The sequence below is a fragment of the Dromaius novaehollandiae genome, chromosome 11 (genome assembly GCF_036370855.1).
Source record: "Dromaius novaehollandiae isolate bDroNov1 chromosome 11, bDroNov1.hap1, whole genome shotgun sequence".
In the NCBI taxonomy this organism is placed as follows: domain Eukaryota; kingdom Metazoa; phylum Chordata; class Aves; order Casuariiformes; family Dromaiidae; genus Dromaius; species Dromaius novaehollandiae.
Window position 1 is genome coordinate 3,789,562 of NC_088108.1, and position 22,413 is coordinate 3,811,974.

Consider the following 22,413-nt stretch of genomic DNA (forward strand, 5'->3'; position numbering starts at 1 on the left):
CCTGAGCTGCTCCTGCCCAGCTGGCTCCAGAAACACCAGCGTGCCCGTCCTGGCGGCAGTCCCCTTCACGACCCTTCTCTGGCAGACACTGTCTGCACGCCCCATCAGGCTGCCGGCTCCACTTCCTAACGCTGGAATCAAATCCTGGCACGGCAAATCCTCTGCCTCTGGGTTTGAAAGGAGCTGGGAAGGAGGAGCTCTTTGGCACGGACCGGATGCTTTTCTCGGTGGCGCTTTGGAAGTTTGTTCATGGGTGGCAGAGAGGGTGCAAGAGTAAGCCCGGTTTTCCTTGGTTCTTTCCAAGGGTTTAACCCGTGCTTTGCTCTCATAACGCGTCGAGGGGCCCTGGGGGGAAGAGCTGGCAGTCGAAAACAACCCCCAGCGCCCCACGCTATGGCACACGCCACCCGCCCGACGTGCACGGCGCACCGGTGTCGAGCACTGAGCCGTCAGGCCTGCCACGAGCCCCGGCGCCCGCAGCCACCGAGGCAGCCCCCGCTTGACAGGCAGCCCCCCCGCCTGCGGAGCCCTTTCCGCGCCTTTTGTTGCGCCCAGGCTCCTTTCAAGCGGCTCCGCTGGGGCTCTGGGGGCAGCCCGGGTCTGGGTTTCCGCAGCGAGCTCGGCGCCCCGCGTAACATTTCCCTCAGCCACCACAGCCCAGCCCAGCCCAGCCCAGCCCCGCGCCGCCTCATGGCGCCGCCCCTCACGGGCCCGCCGGGGGCGGGGCCCACACAGCCGTCGGCTCGCGCCCTCCCGCCTGCTACGTCACGCCGCGCTGGGCGCCGGGAGAGGCCGCAGTGCGCAGGCGCGCCGGGCGCCGCCCTATATAGGCGCGGAGAAGATGGCGGCGCTGGCGGGGCCTGCTCGGGCCTTTCTCCGCCCGCGGCAAGGAAACGCGAGGCCCGGCGCCCTCCGTTCGGGGTGAGTGCGGCTGGGGCCTTCCTGGATGCGCGCAGCCCGCGTCCGGACGTGGCGGCGGCCCCGGGGTGCGTGTCCCCCTGCTCCCGGGCGGCTCGGAGCTGGGGCGTGAGGGGAGGTCAGGGCCCTGCGTCGCCTCTCGGGGCTCCCCTCCCGTTGTCCTGAGCCGTCCCGGCACGCTCGTGGTGTGATTCCCCTTTGCTGACAGGGTTGGAGGCTGATGGGAGGCCTTGTTCCATCCCCGTACTCCTTAATTGCTTTTATCCTGTTTGTTTTTTGTCGCTAACGGTCTGCCTTTGTCCTGTCAAGGCTGGTTAAGTCGTGCCCAGCATCAGCCGCGGTCTATGCAGCAGGGACTATGTTAGGTGGATTTGTGGGCCTCAGGAGGTGAGCGTTATGCATGGGCAGCCTCCCCCTGCACTACTCATAAGGATCCTGGGATTCCCCCTCAGCCCCATAGGGCCTTGTGCAGCTCACTGCCCTCCCCCTGGTTTGTGGGGCTGTTGTCTCTCAGGGTGTCCCTAGGCCCTGCTCTCCAGGCTCTGGTCTCCAGTCTGGGAGAGATTCCTTGTCCTGGGAATTTTAGGGCAGGAGTGTTTGCAGATGCTGCTGTCCCTCAACTAAAAGAAAGCAGCATGTTCCTTTTTCCACTTACATTCCTGACTCCTTTTCAGTAATTTCCATTGTGGTCTGCTGATCCCAGCTGAGTTACGGATATGTGGCGGTAAGAAATGCAATTCTAGCAGTGTTCCAAGTCAGGATTGATGGGAAGGAGTCTTTACTTCACACAAAGCTTTAACCTTTTCTCTGCCAGCTTCCTGTTTCCTTAACGGTAATTCCCATATAACTAATTTGGGGTTGTACCAATTGTGTACCTTATGCAAATTGATTTTAAATCCTGTCCATGCCAGTGGTTTTAAAGCTGTGATTCTTCACTCTCACACCTCTTCTGTAGCTCTGGTCAGCAGAATATCAGGCATGTAAGATAACACCTTTATGCTCTGGAGACAACTGTTCTAATGTTTCTGTAACATTACTGCATGTGTGTTGTGAACCTCCTGCAGCATCTTAGAAATACTAATTGTTTGCCTGCAACTTTGAAAGCAAATCTAAACCCCTTTTCTTCAGTAAGGGGCATGGCAAAGAAACAAAGCTATCAGCTGCTCTTCTGGACTGCAGTATCATCCAAAGCTCTGGGCAGCCCAAGGAAGTTGAGTATTTTTGACCTACAGAAATTCCAGCAGATAATGCAATGCTATGATGATATATGTTACTTGACAAGCTTGTTTCTAAATGGGGTGTAAAGTAAACACTAAGTACTGCTGCATTTCTAGCCTTGAAATGTGCATGAGTCAATACTCTAAAGGCTGAAGTAACAATTTGTTACAAAAATACAAAATCCAAACCCTGAAGGGCCACTATAGCCTTGAGGCTAAGGAAGGAGACAGACACCCAGTTTTGATATAAGACCTTGCAAATGGGACAGGAACAAACACAGAATGAACATGCAGCCACCAACACTGGCAAATCCAAAATGCTAGTTTATATGCCCATATGCACAGACAATGGTACATCACACCCCCACTTATACAGAGTCCTAATGATGGGCCCAGGGAGTGCAGCAGCCACCTCCTGTGATTATCGGGTACTGTGATCCAGCGTGGGGAAGGAACATAAAATTAGTAAGTCACTGCTCAAAGCAACCCTGAACAAAAGCCAGTTTATTTGGGGCAGGAAGGACATGCATCATGTTTCATATAGTTTTGTTTTTTAATCTCTGAACAAACTGTTTTCCTCACTTTCAGAAGAGTTCAGAGTGTGCTACAGACAGAGAATGCAAGGCCACTGCATTCTGCCTCAAGCCCCAAGATAAAGTAGCCTTTTGTGCTGCCTGCTGAGAATTACAGAGAATATGTGAATGTAATACTAAGTGCTGCCCAGGGAACGCTTCTAAATGTCGTAAGTTCATGGTGTTGGTTTTTGATGCTACTTGATATCTAAAAATCAAACAGGCTTACACATACATGATGTTTTTTACTCTGAGGCACTGGAAGATTCAGACCAAATTAACTGTCATGTCACCCACTGCTGCATGCACTAGAATGAGGAACATTCATAGAAAATACTTCAAATCTCCTGCTAGAAAATAAAGAAGAAAATGGGAAATGAAGAGAATCAAACTGTAGCCTGCATTTCTAAGAATGATCAGCATTATTTATATAAGAGTAAGTAAAAATGTTGTAGTTCTGTATAAGCTTGGGACAGATAAGAATAAAAGTCTCTTAACTGACAGAACTGTCCAATAACTGACAGTCACTTTCCCAAAGACAGCTAGCAATGCAGTCTTGCTGGAATCTGCTCTCAAGTGCAGAAATGTTCATGCCCTCTGAAATGATTTAAGAGGAGCTATAAAGTCAGAGCTGTCAGGCTTGCAGATGGAAAGGCAAATTAAATCCATAGGAATGGTAAGAAAATGTATCAGTTAATCAGACTGGACTCCTGGGTAATGGTAAGCTGAACAAAATTTCAAGCTGTGCAACTGATAGTATTAAAACATATCTAGGAACAAAAAGTGTGGATCACATGCAATGAGTGGTCACATTAACATAGTGCCTTACTAAAGGGATTTAGAAGTAAGGACACAAACAGCTGCCATGAGCTTCAGCACTATACTGGGAGACTGACCACAAGGATGGAGATACTAGCAGAAAATGGTATTACTTGGTATGAACTCAAGGGACAGCCAGGTATAGCAAGTGTCTCATTCTGGTGTCTATGCATCAGATAGGAAACAAGTAAAAACAGGTCAAAGGAGAAAGCTAGCAGAGCAACCTAAGTTCTGAGGGGGGAGACTACCTACAGCAACTCCAAAGATCAATCTCTTAACCATGAGAAGACTTCTTAACCAAGAAAAGGGGTTGTATTGTTACCTGTGTTTAGACGCAGGATTGTTGATGCTACATTTAAATAGTTGCCTGTTAAAAGCCTGCATTAGACAATTTTATATATTGAAACCAGATGCATTTTTTTGAGAATTGCTAAAATTGGAGACCTAGCTTATTTTTCATCAGCTGAAGTTTTTAGATCTAGGTTTGATCTTCTAAAAAAGGAAGAAAAAAAGTTAGGTCTTAGGTCAAAAATAGAATCTGTGATCACTGAGAATGGACTCTGCCTTTAAAATCTAGGGAGGAATGCATCTCTGAATATTTGAGAATATCAGACAAGGGAGGCAAAGATAGAATAGGCTGGTCTTTCTATGTAAATTTTAATTTTCTCTAAACAGACAGGTCTACATCAAACTTTCCACCAATATTTATAGTTCTGCTTTTTTTGCACCAGAAGTCTGTAGCCAGCCTGAAGAAGTTACCCAGCTGCAGAAAGCAGTGATGAAAAGAGTCGCTCAAGGTGTACCAGAATCAAGATATTTCTTCAAAGAATGCAAATATCAGATCTCAAAACAGTAGAGGTAAGATCTTAAAGGAGGAGGGGGGAGAGGAAGTGAGGGGTGGGTTGTACCTTAAGAGGAAAAAGGTAAGTGTTTTGGCCTACTAGATTCTCTTCTTTCTCTAGTCTTCCAGTGCCAGTCTTCCTATCCTGGCATATCTGGAACACTTGTTTGTTTACTGCTCACATGCCTCCTTGTGACAGTAAGGTAGCATTAGATACCGACAGTGAGATTCTGCATTGACTCAAAGGTGTTTCCTTTACTTCTAAATGAAGGAAGAGTCATTCCTGGCAGGAACAGATGCGTATGAATGTAAGCTCCACACTGTCATGTGCAATGGCAACATGCTTCTGTGTTAGACTCCATTTGAAGAATGGGCTATTGGCACAATTTCTGTAACAGTAAACTAATGATGTGAATACTCACCACCTTAGATGACAGGAAAGAACAGAATGCCTCCTGTTGCTGCTTCCTGAAGCAGTCTGTGCTCCCCTGCTGGTATTTGTATGCATTGATAAGATAATCTGTGAACCTGCTCTTCTCCAGGCTCAACAGTCCCAGCTCTCTCACCATCTCCTTGTTTCATGCATATTCCAGCCTCTTAATATTGTAGTGGACCTTTGCTGGACACCACACTCCAGCTGTGGCCTCTCCAGGGCTGAGTAGAGGGGAAGGATCACCTCCCTTGACATGCTGGCAGCACTTCCTAATGCAGCTCACAGTGCTGCTGTTGACTTTCTTTGCTGCAAGGGTGCATTGCTGGCTCATGTGCAGCTTCTCCACCAGGACTCCCAGGTAGCTTCCCTGCAAAGCTGCCTTCCAGCCAGTCAGATCCCAGCCAGTACTGGTACCTGGGGTTATCTCCATCACAAACCTGGATGATGCACAATAGCATGTCTCACACATGGCTGACACAGTGCTAGGAAGTTCTTCTCCCCTAGGCAAGTAAGTTAAATGAGGTTGTTTCATTCAAAAACAAGAAAAACTGCATTTTTCCCACTTTGTGGAGAAATGACCTTTACTTGATTAATGTTGCAAAGGGAATGACTGACCTGGGAGATTTTAGGACCTCCACTATTGAAGGTTTTTAACAGACACGAATGGTTTTACAGTTTAACTCTTAAGACTGTAAATGATCTCAAGAAGACATCTAGCCCTGTTTTTGTTTCTTATCTGTTACTTCAGACACCTAGTAAAACATTCTTGTTGGATCTTGAACCTGAAGTCCTAGAGAAATTCAGTTATGTCTAGCTTTTCATTTTACATTCACACAAAATGGCAGTATTTCAGTAGCTGCTGTGACAATAACTTTGCATTCTGTAACTATGTGCCAAAGTACAACTTCAGCACTGGAATGGGGAGATGTTTCTGTTCATTTCTCTTGTTGAACTCCTGGGTGTTCCAATTACATATGTTTTTAAGCAGAAAAAAATTAAAAGCCTGCTTAACTGTGAAACTGAGCATACAGATAGCCTTCTTTGTCTGAACTGGTATGTTTCCTAAAGCACTACAGTGTGTTTGGCAGCTGGTGGGGAGTCATAATACATTGTTGTGTATCATCAATATTACAGGGTGCTGATACTTTCATCTACTCTTCTGTGGGGGAGGGCAGGAGAAAGAGTAGAATTTTAGGTCCATTTCCCCCTGCCCCCTTTCACACACATTTTCAAAGAAAGAAAAACTGTTTAAGACTTAAGTGCTATAGAAAGAATCATATTGCTCTAATAAAATCCTTTTAATTTCCTGATATTTATATAGGGGATAAACTTATAATTAAATTTATTCACACAGTTCCAAAGCTTGAGATAAGCTTACCTGTACAATGCCTGCATTAATTCATTGCCATCACCTAATTTAGAAAATGCTTGCTGCTATACACAGATGCTATATATTATACTCATCATTAATGCTAGAAGCTTGTATTGTCAGAACTGTCACTCAATCCAAAATGCTCTACAGACATAAAATTACTCACAGACTGTATAAAAAGAATAATGCTGCTTAATGAGACAATTTGCAACCACTAAACAAGCAATGATTTTTTTATTACTCTGCACTGTCAACCTCTTGACTTTCAGCTATTTACTTGTAACAGAGAGACCTATGCTATTTCTGTGACAGACTGCCCAGTTTTTAATAGTAAGGGAGGTTTGCAAAGAGCATGTCTACCCTGTTAAAGCACGAAAACAGTAATGATCAGTTTTGGCAGTATTACAGGAAACAAGCTAAGCAGTCTTGTTCAGTTTCTAAGGTATCTGGACTTCCCTAGCAGTGATCACAGCCTAAACTGTAACAGCTTGTTCACCTATATATCACTTGCATGGCTTGATTACTACAGCTATTATCAATGAAAGCAAATAGCCTTTTACGAAAAAGGCAAATACTGTCCTTTCAAAATTTCTAGCAGCTCCACAGAACTGTCACTAGTTTAATCAGTAAACACTTTCTTCAAACCAAACTGCAAGAACTTCAGTAAGACAAAACAATTGGTCTTCAAGGGAGAACTTTAAGCCCTGGGGAACAAAGAAAAACTGGAGCTCACTATTGTCTGATTAAAACTTGTATTATACGCTCAAGCAAGTGAAAAGACACTTGCTTCTAAGGGGTCTGACTATTTTATTTCCTTCAGTGCAGGTTTTTCTTAGCATCATGGTCTGTTCAGTAAACAAAATAGTACAGAAACAATTTTAATCTGTTTTAAATAACTTATATAAGAGATATCAAAATGATGTATTACAGGATTTAGTCTTCACTGCACATGCTACCTCAGTGGCATACTTACTTTAATGCACCAGTAACATTTTTTTGCAGTAGTACTCAAGCAATGAACATATATCTGATCTCAAGTATGACTTCAGAGAAAACCCTGAGTATGTTGCCAGTAACAAATCTAGACAAGCAGTTATTCACTCTGATCCTTTGGCTCTCAGTACTTCCACTGGATGCAGCCAAAGATGTCTTCACAGTCTACTGGTAGGGCTCCCCAGCAACTCCTGCAAGCACATTATAGGTGAGATTTAAAAGGTAGAAATTTTGTACTGCTCTGAACTGGCAACTGCATTGCAAGATTAATACAAACTTGTAAGCAAATTTGCACAGAAACTACTGGCCTTTCCATATAGTCTCAAAGGTATTTAGGTATTAATGCCCATTCATGCTGCCAAAGGAAATAAGGCATCTACCTTTGAGGCTCTATGCTTATGCAATTTTAGAACAAGAGAAATAGATAACCAGTCCTTCCACCCTGTCTCCCTCAAAAAAACAAAAAAAACCCCCAAAACCCACACAATTACTCAAGGACATCAATAATCTTGCTAAAAGACTAGGAAAACAAGCGTGTGCTATGCATAGCACTCAAAGATCCAATCTTTAGGTCAATAATAAAACTCTCTAAAGTAGATTAGCTGGGTAAGGTAGCTTTTTTTTGTACCGCAGTGAAAAATTCAGTAAACTCCAGCATTACCTAAAGCCTTTCAGTACTTTGAGAAAACAATTTAAGATCACACAGCATGTAACTAGAAAGAAAGAATGTTCTGCACAGAGGCCTGAACTGACCCATGATGTCTAGGGACAGCATGTATGCTTGTTGATTGTGAGGCCTGTTTTCAGTGCATGAGTTCTTATTTCTTATGAAATATATCACTGCTTATGAAATATAGTACACCACAGTAATGCTGATCTATGGGAGGTGAGCCTGGAATAAGAGAGAGAGAAAAATATAAATTGAAGCCACTTGGAATTCAGCTGTTCAGACATTTTTCTAGATTTATAGCTTACTTAAGTGCACATGTTCTAGCATGCTGTATACTTTATTTTCCCTGAAACAAGAATGAATTGCTTATTAAAGTACAGCACAACTGCCCTGGCCTATAAAGTACTGGCATTCAATCACTGCATGGCCATGGTGCTAGCATACCTGCTAAGAACAACTGTCAAAGCAGCATGACAAAGCAGGTCATAATTCTGAAACTAGATATAAAGGAGCCTGTTTTGCAATCAGGAGTTGAAAAACAGCATTCTCGCCAATAATGCATTACAGAGATTGGCAGCAGTACACAAAGGAATTAGATACCTATTAAATGCTGTATTTTGAACATGGAAATAGACTTGTGAATGCACAATTTATTTTAAGCAAATACCTGTGATGTACCAGAGATCTAGTGTATCTTTTAGGTTTGCTGAATACAGTTCTATGTGAATAGGCTGCTCCATCTTCTTTATTTGGCGGCTAACAGATACCCTATGGGGAAGCAAAGAAGGCAAGACATTCAAAATAAAATTAAACAGATTTGAGATAGTCTCACAAGGTTAGACTGATCTCCACCACTACCACTTTTGAAATGCACATTTCTAAATATGTGTAGTTCTGTGAGCACAGGCATTCTTGAGAAGCTAATAATAGATGGTGCTTGTTAAATAGGAGAGAAGTACTAATACAGAGTTCAGAAGTCTCAAAGAGATTTATGGCACATACAGGTACGATAAACCAAAATACTTTGAAAAAAATCCTTACAGATTTCAGCAACACCATGCTAATATAGCTTATTTGCATTGTAATTCTGTCACTTGGACTGAGTACAAGGCTGCATTTAGCCAGTTACTGAAATCCACATTCATTAAGGTCAATGTATGTCTGGATTTCAGGCTCATCACCCATCATACTGGAGGGCAGAGTTAAATCCCTGGTGAACTCACTAAATATTTTAGAAAAACATCTGGATGTCATATAGTACTGTTAATCACTATTTTATGCTGTTATGAGGACTGTAGTTCAACTTAGTGTATAACTATGTCTTAAACTGGTAGGTATTCAAGCAGGAAGGACCACAAGACTTCCCAGCTTCTGTTTCTCTACCTTAATTATTACCAGGCTGCTAACAATGCACAAACATAAGCAGATCACAACAGCTTAAGAAAAATGCTGATAAAGCTCAAGCTGATAGAAGTAAAACAGGGAAAGCTTTTTCTTGAGAACTCTTCTGACACTTTTCATATCAAACCGCTTTGTAATCTTTATGTAATCCACTTTTAAGCTTTGTTTTATGTCTAGTCTGTAATCACCTAAAATGATACTGCAGTAAGCGGGGGAAAAAATGAACCATAATGAATCATTAGACATGTTTACACAGTAAACAGTCTTGGAGATATATCCTCCAGCTTCATGCTGAGATTTCCCCTTCTATTTTTAGCTTTATTTTGAAAGCTTGACACTGCCTGTGCTTGTCAAGTTATGCAGTCTTTCTCCATACCGAGACTTGCTCTTCTCAGATTCTCGGCTGCCATCGCATTTCTGTTTTCTGCAACATTCCTTTCTTAATCTTTGAAGACAAGAACTGTTACAGAACCATTTCTTAAACCTGACAGGATTACACAGAGCAAATGGTCAAACTATTAGTCAGCTTGTAGAACTCTGAATGCCAACTGGGATGCCAAGTGTCTCTGCTTTAGCTCACAGATGCATATTTAACTTTAAATCAATACAATATGCACAGTCAAACTGACAGGCAAGAATGAGAGGCATTATTTCTACATGAACTCTAATGTTGCAACTGTCCTGAGGAATTTGGTAGGTCAAAATAGGATGTGCCAAAAAGCCAGACGTTTTTATCTTTTCAAAGATAAAACTAGTACAAATGGCAAAGATTTTGGGGATGGTAACCTAATGTCACTCCTGTCACCAGTAGTACTCTGAACAGAAAAAAGTATGCACTGACAGAAGTCCAGGAATGGAAATGTCTTCATCTAATAGTGGTAAGATACACATACCGCTGCTTCACCTCCACCCCAGATTACAACTTGAGGCAGTTCTTTTTTGTTTGTCCAGCTAAGCCAGGGAAGCTTTTCCAGTGAACTTCATTTTTTTCAGGATTATCACAGTCCCTTAGGTTAGACCTCCTCCAACTCCTACACATTAAAAGCAATTTTCAACACTGGTGCTCCTGTTTTCACCAAGGCCACTTAACCAGGATACCTGCACCTGATAAGAAAACTCTTAAGTGAAGCAAGACAACGCACAATCCACATGTTTAAAAAAACCAAGTACTGCACAAGGGACCTAACCAAATCCAACAGCTAAAAATGCAACACTTCTTATAATTCACTGTGCTCACTAGATGCCTCCCACATTCCATATTACATCCTGAGTCTAGCAATGAACTAACACCACTGTGCAACAAAATCCAAGAAAGGGAGACAAAAGTACATTAAGCATTAGACAAAACAAGGTAAAGATGCACCTGAAATCAGAGATGGTTTGGTTTTTTTGAGATGTATAGGACAGAATAACAAGGAGGGGTAACAGTGCAGCTGAGGAATTTTGGTAATGCCAAGCATATGGGGAAACATTAGGTAAACAGAAACATTTTCAGCAGTCATGAATGTCATGAATGTAATGATTCAACTACATTACTACAACTACAAAACATACAGGAACAACTACAAAAATACCTGTAGATTGTCTAATACTGAAGTCTTTACAAGAGAAACTTACTAAGCAATAACTGCCAAAAAATTATTAAAACTCCCCACAACTCTGACAGTCTAAACACCACCTTTTGTTTATGTCCTAGCTTCTGTCATGAGATGTAATCTCCCCACATCCCTAACCTCCAAAAAAAACCCCTTGGTTTCACCATTAGTCTGCACATCTGTGCCAAAGCAGACTTTTTCCAGTTCTTCCACAACTTGATGCAAAGATTTTGGCTATGAAAAGTGACAAAAAATTACAAATAAAAACAATACCTTGTTTACTAAACAATGACCTGCATAAGTACTGTACATTACTCTCTATATTTTTCTACATGAAATCTCACTGAGGGAAAAGGTTACAGCAATACTGAGAAAAACGAACAAATTTACAACTGTGAAACGGTTAGAAAAATTTCCACTGAAATCTACATCATTAGATTGCTGTCATTAGAAATGAGAGAATTTGTTTCTTAGTCTGAGTTTTGAATTTTCAAAGTAATTAATCTATAGCAGTGGCACAAAAAGTGCAAGATTTTATTAGGATTTTCCCAGAGTTAGCCCAGAAAGATTACAAACCACAGGAGAGTACTTGCTTCTCCTCCAACTGGTTGTGGCTACATAAAGAGATGCTTAGTTTGCCTTTAATCACTGCTTTATTTAGCCACTTGTTGCAATTAGAGGTCATAAAAGTATACAAAATTGCAGGGCATGGAGTGGGGAAGAGGGAATGATAAGAGTAAACACACTAAATATTTCTGCAAGACAAACAAAAGATGTAACAAGACTGTAACTCTTCAAAATAAACATGCTGAAGAAAGAGAACAGGTTACCACTACAATAACAAAACAAGATATAAGAAGCTGCAATTCAAGTCTGAGATTGTGCGTCTTCTGCTGAGTTTAAACAAATGCCTCCTTCTGGTAGTAAGGCATGGAGTCATCCGTAATAATGCAGAGACACATACCCATTTGGATGATTCAGATGTGAAACTCAGGCGGGTTAGGAGAACATCCACATCCCTGTTTGATTCCGCGTCTAGGAAAGCAAGAAGCAAAGAAAAATCCCTCTGGGTGAACACTGCTGCCCATTCTAACGAGACCAGCTAACATTCAAGCATTATATCTGAACTCCGGTACGCATCATAGACAGAAGCTACACTAACACTGAGGGACATTCATCTACCCTGCTCTTATAAATGTGTTATTCTAATAGAAAACAATCAGTGATTATCCAAGACATTTGTGAAAAAACTGATCTTCAAGTAAGGTCATAGCTCTTCCATCAAACCAAAAAGATTTAGCATCACTCTGCGTCTCAGAAAACACCCAAGAGCTTCCTCCTGTACTTTACAATAATGAAGTATAGATGCTCTTCAGATAAAACAAAGTAAACAGTTCATTCTGCTCTTTATGGGCAGGAAAAAAAGAGCAACTATTTTTGTGCGTGTTTAGTCACTGAACCAACCAGCTGAGTTAACACTAGAACAGAGGACAGGGTTTCCACATAAACTGACTCTCAAAAGGAACAACATATATTAAAACAAAGATCCACACTAGCAATATTCAGGTCATGTACATATCAGTAAATTCATCAGCTTTTTACCCAAAATAAACATCACAATGTCACAGAGCCCCTGTCTTATCTATAACTGCCATAGACATTATATGGTATTATATATTATATGGTATATATGGCATTATAGTTTGTATCCAGTTTCTTTACCTCTTTACCAGCACAGTTTCCTATAGAATGAGGGAATATGAGTCATCCGAGAGGTCAGTCGTTCATTGGCACTCACTGCCTTATGTCCTTGATGAAGATGTGCATTTGCAAACGTGTGCAAATGCTCTTCTGTGCATTTGCAGCATTTCTTCCCTTGGGATTCTTTTCTCAGAATATCTGCATGTATAAAAATAAAATTGGCTGAAACAGAGGTGATGGCAGCATCTCAAAATTTTAGTCAGTTAAAGGCAAATCAGAAGAAACAGTACAATTACAATTTATATTACTGTACAATTTATATTACTGTCACTTCACAAATAAAATTCCCCTTTCTCACCACAGACAGCTTAGAAAACATCTCACAAAGCGACGCAAGCTCACAGTAGCAAATTTGACAGATCTTCGAAGATGGCTTCACTGTGTATTCTTTTCCCTGTATCTGAAAAGCTGCTACGTGGTGGGAATAATATTATCATATGACCAACCAATTTATATTTACACAGCCCTCCAAAACCACAAAAGTTACTTGACAAAACTCAGTCCATCAGCAATAAGCAGGAAAGGGCCCCTCGTCTATGGTCAGAGGTTACCTACATTGCCAAAAGCCAGACGGAGGTTGTGAGTCAGCCAGATAGAGCTCCTGAAATGTCTACCCAGGTAGCTGCAGAAAACGCACACTGCCAGCACGCTGCTTGAGTGTGGAGGGGAAGAGGCCGGGTGAAATGATGGTGCACTGCCTGCCCCACCAGCTGGCATGTTTGTCACCTCTCCAGCACCAGAACCAATGACAAAAAGCCCTGGCAGCGGCACTGCAGATGGGGAGCGCCACGTATTCATTGACACTCCTGACCTGGCCAAACAAAACTAACCCTTCTCTACTCCACTTACAGTGAAGGAATGAAACTTGAGAAGATAAAACACCTTGGTGAGATTCTGCTTTGGAGGCTTACCATAAGTTGAAAGCAAAACAGGACGAAGGGTAGTAGCGTGTATCAAAACAAAGCTGTATACACTTAGCCTTAAAACTAGCTGCCCTACCTACCTACGCTAAGGTGAGGAGCATGGTTAAAACTCAAAGCTCTACAGGCTTCCAGATCCTGACTTCCATTTCTCACAAAAGTCATGCATATATTGATGAAAGAACCTACAATATTCCCAGAAATTGGTAGTTTTTAGGCTTCTGTTAAGCTTCCTGTTCCCTGCTTTCTACTCTGCGTATATTCTATCACTTTCAGGCTAGACATCGGTCTCTCCAGAGACAACAGAAGTCTCACAGAGTAAGCAGGCTACCTTACAGAGTGCAAAGCAAAGCAACTACTAAGGAGTAGAGTGCAAGGGAAAGAAACCCACCTTTGCCAGCTTGGGTGATTAGCCAGCAGACAAAAAAATCATCCATCTCCTCAGCTATCCTAGCACACGCTCTGCCCTAAACATTGGAAGAAGGGGAAAAAAACACAGGTTAACTCCAGGGTCAGTAATAGATCTGATATCCGGAAAAGCACAGTGCAGAGCTCAGAGCCCAGTGAGCACTGAGAGGCCTGTGAAACCGCGACCAAGCCCCGGCCGGGAGGCAGCGCCGCTGTTCCCGAGTACGAGGCGGGCAGCCTGAGCCCCTGCGAGCCACGGGCGCCCTTACCAGCCGCGACGGGCTTCGGCTCCCGCTGCGAGAGTCTCGGGCGGCGCGAGAACCGCCCCGCGGCAGCCGCCGGCGGCCCCGCTTCCCCACCGCGCAGCCAGAGGCCTCGGCTGCGCTGCTGCTACCGAGCAACCGCCGCCGCCAACCGGAAGCCGCGGCGCGCCGCTTCCGGCGGTGACGTCACCCAACCTCGCCAGCCGCAGTGCGCATGCGCAAGGCGCCGCGCAGGGCTCGCCCGCCCGCCGACACGGCAGCCGCTGCTGCCCCCGTGCGCGCAGCGCGCGGCCCTGCAGCCGGCCGGGACGCATGCGCACTGCGCCAGCCGGGGGGAGGGGGGAGCCTGTGGGGAAAGGCCGAGCGGACTGCGGGCCGGACGCGTGCGCAGGGCGGTGGGAGCGGGAGCACCCGCAGCCGCTCTTCCCGGCCCCGGCCTCGCCGTGGCCCTGCTCGCCCCCCGCTACCCAGCGCCCTCCCCACGCCGGGCCGGCCTCAGCCCCACAGACCCACGCCAAAAGCCCGGCCAGCCTCCCTGCCTGCCTCTCCGCAGCTCCATGGCGTCTGCGCCCCCGAGAGCGGGGCACACGCGCCAGCCCGGCGCGGGGAGGAACCTCGCACCTGCAGCTGCGATCAGAAACCAGGGAAAGTCAAGCGGGCGCTCCAGGGAGACCCTGCCCTGCGCGTCCCCAGCGCACAGCGGCACCGCCCCTTTGACTTCGTGCTTTCGTCCCCCGTGGTAGCACAGAAGACTAAGTCGTGCATTCCAACCCGGTGGATACAGTTAACTACAGCTTGCTTAGCTTTCCTTTCAGCTTTTTTTTTTGTTTCATTTTGTTATTCCTATATATATATATATATATACACACACACATATATAAAAGGGAGGGGTATTACACTTCCTTTTCGGATGAACCGTGTGGCTGAACTTGAAGACAGCTGCAAAATGGAAACAAACCAAGAGAGCAGAACCAAGAAATGGATCCAGTATGAAGCTGCCTCCCCCTCCAAACAGGAGCAACCCTGTTTCTCTCACCAGGGATAGACATTCCTCTTATTATTGTCTATCGTGATTAACAGCTCACCAACATACAAGGCAGCATCTCTATATGTAACACAAAAGAGACATATAGAGAGATGCAACTTTGTGCACTTACAAAAGATAGTATTTTTGAGAGCTACGAGAAGCCCAGGTAAATGACTTCCGTCTATAAAACCTTTCCACAGCACACTGTACTTGGACAGGCTGCATCCCACTGGGTGTAGCTTTTCAAAGCCGGGAGCAGGACGACTGCACCTGCGTGCATCCTTGCTCTAGTAAGAGCAGGAAATTACACGCAGTGGAAGCCAGAGGTCCCTCGATTATGGGCACTGCGAAACACTGCACGCATATGATATGTATACTCACACATCAAGTTGATGACAAAGAGATTTTTGTTACCGAGGAGATGACTAGTGAATTGTAAACATATGTGGCTATAGTGTTCCTGTCTTGGGAAAATAGCAGCAGATATCAATCATTGCAAGGAATTCGTCTGATCTGGGAACCATCTTTTTAAGTCTGGAGAAAGCATAGGCGGTCTGCAGTGGTCTTCACAAAAAGGAACACGCTTTGAAGGTGAAAACCTTGCTTTACAGAAAGGAGCTTGCTGTTCTGCATATCCAGTCAGAACTGGGCTCAGGTGCAAAATGGCACATATCAGAAGTGGCCTTTAGTGATTTTTAATGGAAAACATCTTTCAGCAACACATCTGGTGTTTTAGGACTGTTTTGTCCAATTACTGTGCTATGAGTGTTGTAGGCTATGGTATTATCATGTACGATCATGTTGCTAGTGTATGCGTAACCGCAGCTGTCTGCTACAGCAAAGCTATTTTTGTAGCTCGATATTGGAATAAGTAGTAACTTGTGAGAGCAAAATCCAGAATACAACAACCACATAAAACATCAGTTGTGAAGAACCTTTGCCCTGAAAGTACAAGCAATACTTGAACCTGCTTACTTCAAGGAAGCCTCTGGAAAGACTTACAGCCTATTATTAATCCTGGAAACAGAAACTCTTTGGAGGGACCAGAGTAGCAGAAGAGAAAGGAGTTCCAAGGAAAGGAATACTGATGATCTATTATCCTGCTCACTGTTAAAAGCAGTATTAATAATAAAGCCATCCTTAAGGAGAAACAGGGTTTTTCCTGTTTGGAGATGGAGGCAGCTGTAAATTGGATCCATTTGATTTTATTACTTCAGCTGGTTTACATTTTTGTCTTCTCTTGAACTTCACCCATGGCAATTAACCTCAAGCATAAATATTATCTCTTAGCCTTTTCACACATGCATATACAAAACAAAACAGAAATAACCAAAGCAAAGCTAAGCTAGATAGAGTTAACATCATCCACATGGTTGGAATGGATTACTTGTTCCTCTGTGCTAGCCTAGGGAGACAGAAATAACAAATGATTGTTATCAGTAGTTATCTGAGTTACCCAAGCTGGAATACCTCCTTCTGGAGGAGTTTCGGGTGATATTTCTGCTCCCTTATTTTATCCAATTCAGTAGATATTATTCATAAAAATCTGTTCTCCGATCTTCTTTTGTTATATGTCATCATTTGTTATCATTGATTCCATCTCTACAGCAAACAGATACATTTTGCATTTTAATTTAAATGAGCCACCATCACATTTAGGCATTGATTTTTACAACCTTCTTTTTCTTTTTCCTTTGTTTGTCTTCCTTAAAGGAAAGGTCTTAGTACACCACTTGCCATCATGCATTGGAGGTAAACTTTTTGGAAACAGTAAATCCAGGGGTTAAGCTTTGGTTATTAGAGAGGTAGGAGCATCCCCTAATACCTAGCTATACCATCTTCCGTCAGCATTAGTTTTATTCCAGGTCATTCATATTATTGCTTATAATAATTCTAATAGGAAGAAAGGGAAGTCTGTGTGTGATTCACTACTATACGTTATTCAGCATTTGGTAAACATCCAGCATACAGCTCTAGCTTCTCAAGAGCACTGGCATGAGGCAGTGCAAATGAACATTTTGGGGATGATAATTTCATTCATTCATCCCACCCCCGATCATCAAAACATGCCTCATGCAAGGCAGAGCAGCTTGAGAGCCAGAGCATCAGAACCTGCCCAGCTGCTGGATATGTTCATTTGGAAACGATTAGTCTAAATCAGTCTCCGTGGAGGAGAAAAGCAGTGCCGAGATCTACCCCTTCTCTGTGCTGCCACGCCAAGTTACCAGGCTCTCTCCGAGCAAACAGCTGGAGAGGACCCAATCCTTTAGCAGCAGCCTAGCGATGGCTGTCAGCGATCCAGTATTACGGATTCCAGACTAGCAGGTGAGGCGAGCGGTGTAAGAGCGAGGATGCTGAAAACATACGGGACATAAAGTAGCCTGTGCTATTAGAAGGCGGGGGCACTGTGCTTGCCCACACAACGCAGGCTCTTAACGACAGCCGTAGGTGTGTGGAGACAAACCCCTCAACGAGGCCTTGCTGGCATTAGTGACGTGACTTCATGGGAGAAGTAGGTCACATCTAGTCTTGTGCCCTCACATTTATTTCTTAAAAAGTATGGACTTGGTTATCAGGCCAAGGAAGAAAGATTATTAGACAAATCCATAATGCTGTATTTCCTGGGAAATGCAATTTCTCATTCCTGAACGTGCTGTTACTGTACTGTGGTAACCCCTGGAAATTCCAACATAAATACTGATCAAATGTCTATAAAATATTCTCTAATGTGCTTCATTATGTTACCATGCATCCTCTAAAACAGCGGGTCTTCAGGCCAGGGCTGCAGCATCACAATACCAGTGCACGCAGACAGCTTTGTCCAAGCAAGCTTTCAATCCAATAAGCCCCTTTGGTGTTTCCTCTCCCATCAAAAAATACAGATAGGATTCATTGCCTAAGTCAGGATTACTCTTAAAAGAGGGCATTCAGGGCATCTGCATCTTGACAAGTCTGGGAGAAATCAGAAACTAATAAATTCAAGGGGAATGTTGCCACTGGCTTCCCCCCACACACACATTCCAGTTGTTCCCCTGAAGGAAAAGTAGCGTGTAAGAAATGGTTTCCGTAGGCACATACATTGCTGTAGTTCAGTCCCAAAGCTCAGCAGCTGTCACTCCTTCCTTTATTTATGCGCTTGTATTTGGAACCAAGAGGGGTAATCTAACCTGTACGAAGAAAAAGCTGTCCCGGCTTTTGTATTTATTTGCACTGACACACATGTCCGTGGACTCTGCAGAAAGCAATCCGAGCAGTTCTGGGCTCTTGCTCGTTACAGCAAGTATTAAAAAGAAGAAGAAGAAAAAAAACCTGTCAGACACAAGAAATATTTGACTCGGCCCAGTATCAGCTTTCCGGCAGGAGTGCATGGGATTAATGGCTGTTGGCAGGCTGGAAGGCTGAAGCAAGTGCTTCAGGAAGATGGAGAGCTCCAGCAGGCTCAGAGACATAATTCACACCAGATGCCTTTGCTTTGGGTTCTCTTTCTCTCCCCTGGTGTGATAATGATCCTGATTTATTAGTGAAGATGCACCAGCACCCTCTTCCCAAGCAGCGTGCTGTCTTTGCAGCCTGCCTGGATTACTACCTTTTATCCCTCATTGTCTATGGGCCATTTGCTGCAGCACAGAATCCCACTTCAGAAAGAGCAACAGAATGAGGCAGAGGAGAAGCTGTTGCCTAGAGATCAGACCATGACGTTGAATCCCAAGCCATGCTGTTTCCCAAGCATTATTACCCAAACCCATGTAATTTCTGTATGGATTATTTGGTTGTAAACAAGTTTCTAGGGAGACAGTATTAAAACAGGCAGGGAATATTAACAGGATAGGTATTCCTCCTCCGACAGTGGCAGCACATGTGATTCAGGCTGCAATCTGCATACTTTAAGGTGCAGCCATTTGCAAATCCCAGGCTCATCATAAAGGTGGGAAATCTTTTCCAGAACCAGATTTGGATATTAAGCATTGACTTTTCTAACATTATATTATTTCTTCTTCCATATCTTGGTGAAACCCAGACAGTCATGGTGTGCTGTCTGAGACCGAAGAATGTCAAACGACGTTCAGGGCTGGTGACAAATCCTGCTGGCCAGCCAGCTAGCTCAGCTTTCAGAGTGCAGTAATACACACACAAACAGCACCCAGTTTCCAAAACTCAGTATTTGCATCCAGCACTTCACACATACAGGATGAGCCTGTAACATAAATAACGCTACCCATCTCCCACTCATTTATGTAATCTCTGCCTCCACACAAACACATGCTTAGACAGACTCCAAAGGAAAGCCCCAGTTGCTCAGCACTTGCATCTTTCTATCTGTTCCATCAGCCAAAGCAAATCCTGACACAAAAGAACAGTAATCAAATCACATGGACTTGCTCCCTCTTGTTTGGTGCAAAGCTGACCATGTTTATGGGCTTAGCAGGATGCTTGAGACCCCTCTAGTCTATCTAATGCACTGGTCACAAGTCCCAGCCCAGTAAACAGGATTTCAGCATCTCAAATTTACCAAAGGAAAAAAGCTAGACACACAGCAGCTCTAGGAACGAGTCAGCCCAGTGTCATTCTCCTCACCCACACCGTCGTCAAGAAAAGTTCCCTGTCCCACACAGGGTGAGAAGGGGGAAGGATGGAATGAAACTCTTCTGCCTGCTGAGCACAGAGAGAGGCACCAGCTGAGATCTGCACTGAGAAACAGAGCCAGCTCCTTGCTGCCAGTGGTAAGGGATACTTAAGGTAAGCTGAGAGGGCTGTGCACACGTGTAGAGACAGGCACTGTCCGCTCTGGGCTTGCATCTGTCCATTCTATCAGTCAAATCCAGTTCTATGTCCATATACCCTGTTCTTAATGGTGGGAGGACCCTGAGCCAAATTTAGGCTGCTAGAGAGCTGCAAGAGGAAAATAGGTGCCAGCTGTTACCCTGACAAAGGGATGTAAAGTCTGAGAGCATCCAAACCCCAAAGCAACTCAACCTCCACTTCCCAGTGCCTGCTGAAATTCCTTCCCAGGCATGAATGACTAGAGGTTTATTGATGCCGCTGAGTAAGATTTTGGTTTCAGGTAAATTTAAGAGTCTTAACTTGTCTCACGCCCAAACTGATTAGGGTCTAAACATGCACGAGAGTGCTTTCCAGTCTGGTCCCAAAACTTCTAGCACTGAATTGACCCTATAGTAGCTGACACATTAAGAATCTGTCTGGATGGAAAGTAAACATATATAACGAAGATTCCTAGCTCCAAATGTCTATCTAAAGACTCCATCCTCCTGTCCCTGTTCTAGAGCTTTTTTCGTTTTTCTTTCTTATTTTTGTACTTTCTCCTCTACCACCGCTCCCTGTCTAACCATTCCCTACCTATAACAGCAAGAATTTTTCTCTGTTGTCAATGTCTTTTCTTTTCTTCCCCATGTGCTAAACCTTCATTATTTCATATTTATTCTCTGCTAATGCACTTGTCTCTAGACCCCCAGCTCTGACTGCTATTCGGATCGCACAGGTGCTAACGCACACCCGTCCCAGCTCACAGCTCCACTCACTGTTGCGCTCCGGGCGCTGGCTGTGACTGCGTGGTGCGGACCTACCACTGCTGCCCCGGCCCCAGCGGGCTGACATCGCAGTGCTACACAGACCCTATATCCCAGGTCAGGTGAGACGCGGAGCTTACGCGGTTTCGCTGCAGGGCCAGTTCGGGTGTCTGCACGGTCTCAGAGAGGCAGGAAGCGTGGTGGAGCTCCTTGAGCTGGCAGAAGCAGGAGCAGGAGGTGGAAGGCAGAACATCCCCAGTTCTCTCAGACTCAGCTACAAAAAGATGGGGAGTCGTTACACTACCCAAAGCACAAAGTCTTTCTCCAACAGCAGCAGGGATACCATCACTGGGACTCGTCTGATGAGACAACTGGTGCCTCTCCTAGGTAGGGTCAAAGATATATTTTAAGACACTTGCAAGAAACATACAGTTAGTTGTTCATTCTCAATTTGTTGTTTTTAACAGGCACGAGAAAAGTAAGTGATTATCTGTTTAAGAGAAGAAAAACTGGTAATAAATTGTCCAGTTAAAACAAATTACCTGGATCTCCTCTCCAAAACCGGTAGCCCAGCAATGTTAAGTGTCCTATCTGCCCATGCTTGGCTTGCTATTTAATTAAGACAGAGGTAGGAATGACAATCTAATTACACTGAAACATGAATCCGGGCTTAGAATAGCACACCCCATATATGACCCAGGAGATATCGAGGGAAAAAAAGAGTTTCCAAGATGGAAAGAAACAGCTGCTTTCACTTATTAACAGCTTTTAAAATAAGGGCCCTCTTGAAACCTGTTGAACAGAGGCCCTGGTAGAGATGTATCCCTTGTCATTAAAGCCTGGGTATATCTCAGGCAGTCTAACAGTGTTATATGTAAACCCCCTCAACGGACTATAAGCCAAGGAGAGAATCAGCAGTTTGACCTTCTTAAGTCCAGCTGCCTGCCTCACTCATGGTCTCATTCCTAGCAGATGGAGAGGAACAAACAACGTCCTTAACCACTTTGTGACTGAAAAAAGGTGCAGTTTTCTTTACACCATCACTATCGATTAATCCCTCAAAAACAGTTAGGACTTCAACACTGGGTGTAGCTAAGGTAACGTTCCCTCCTTATTGAAAGTGGAGCACACATGCAGCAACCAACCTTGGCCAGCGATCCTACTGCCCAAGTGCTATCTCACCACCAAAGGTTTCTTTATCTGCCTTGAAGGGCTCCTTTATATCCCCCTGCTTCTCTCTGTGCCAGAAGCTACCTGCTGGCCACCTCACCACCAAAAATCTGCTGCTGACCTCCTGCCCTGTCCGTGTTATCCCTCTCCTCAATTTAGGTACAGCACAAGTTTTCCTCTGCTTGATTCTAGGTTGGTTAAAGGGAGAGAGCTACTTTAGAGGAGCACTGGTGTTGTCAAGAACTGAAAAGAATAAACATGACCTGTATACTTCAGGACTGAACTGAGATGAAGGCAGATTTGTATTTTAATGGAAAGATATCTAAAGAGGCTGAGGATACTGGAAGTCATGTTAAAGAAAAAAAAAATCAAAGCCTTTCCTGTCAGCTCTTACAAAGCTTTAGGAGAACCAGATGTTTCCTCGTGTAATAGAAAATGAACAGGTATTTCTTACAGCAGTACTCACATGTCAGTATTAGGCAGCCTTGTAACTGGCTATTGGTATTAT

The 22,413-nt window shown here is 44.1% G+C and overlaps 1 protein-coding gene and 1 long non-coding RNA gene across 11 annotated transcripts in view; one reads left to right on the forward strand and one right to left on the reverse strand.

The window, feature by feature from the left end:
• The first annotated feature begins 773 nt into the window (after nucleotides 1-773).
• LOC112982823 (uncharacterized) lies at nucleotides 774-5,819 on the forward strand. 4 transcript variants are annotated; one of them, XR_010390984.1, is made up of 3 exons: nucleotides 776-921; nucleotides 2,724-3,143; nucleotides 4,258-5,819. It is a non-coding gene; the product is annotated as an uncharacterized LOC112982823 (long non-coding RNA). The 4 variants fall into 4 exon arrangements; XR_010390985.1 differs by having other exon boundaries at nucleotides 777-921; nucleotides 2,724-2,877; nucleotides 2,963-5,819; XR_010390986.1 differs by having other exon boundaries at nucleotides 778-921; nucleotides 2,724-2,877.
• A 260-nt stretch (nucleotides 5,820-6,079) lies between these two features.
• Nucleotides 6,080-22,413, reverse strand: part of LOC112982762 (uncharacterized) — an 89,491-nt gene continuing 73,157 nt past the window's right edge. For 5 of the 7 annotated variants that reach the window (XR_010390979.1, XR_010390978.1, XR_010390980.1 and 2 more), the window contains 6 exons: nucleotides 20,876-21,118; nucleotides 13,904-13,979; nucleotides 12,554-12,730; nucleotides 11,796-11,866; nucleotides 7,919-8,603; nucleotides 6,080-7,356 (listed from right to left, as the gene is read on the reverse strand). Coding sequence is in view for 1 of the 7 variants with exons in the window: in XM_064518080.1 (XP_064374150.1) it covers nucleotides 12,558-12,730; nucleotides 13,904-13,979; nucleotides 20,876-21,009 (383 nt within the window). In the remaining 6 variants the exon portion in view is untranslated. Of the gene's footprint in view, nucleotides 7,357-7,918; nucleotides 8,604-11,795; nucleotides 11,867-12,553; nucleotides 12,731-13,903; nucleotides 13,980-14,189; nucleotides 14,383-20,875; nucleotides 21,119-22,413 lie in introns of those variants that run through there. The other 2 variants (XR_010390977.1, XM_064518080.1) reach the window with 2 other exon arrangements.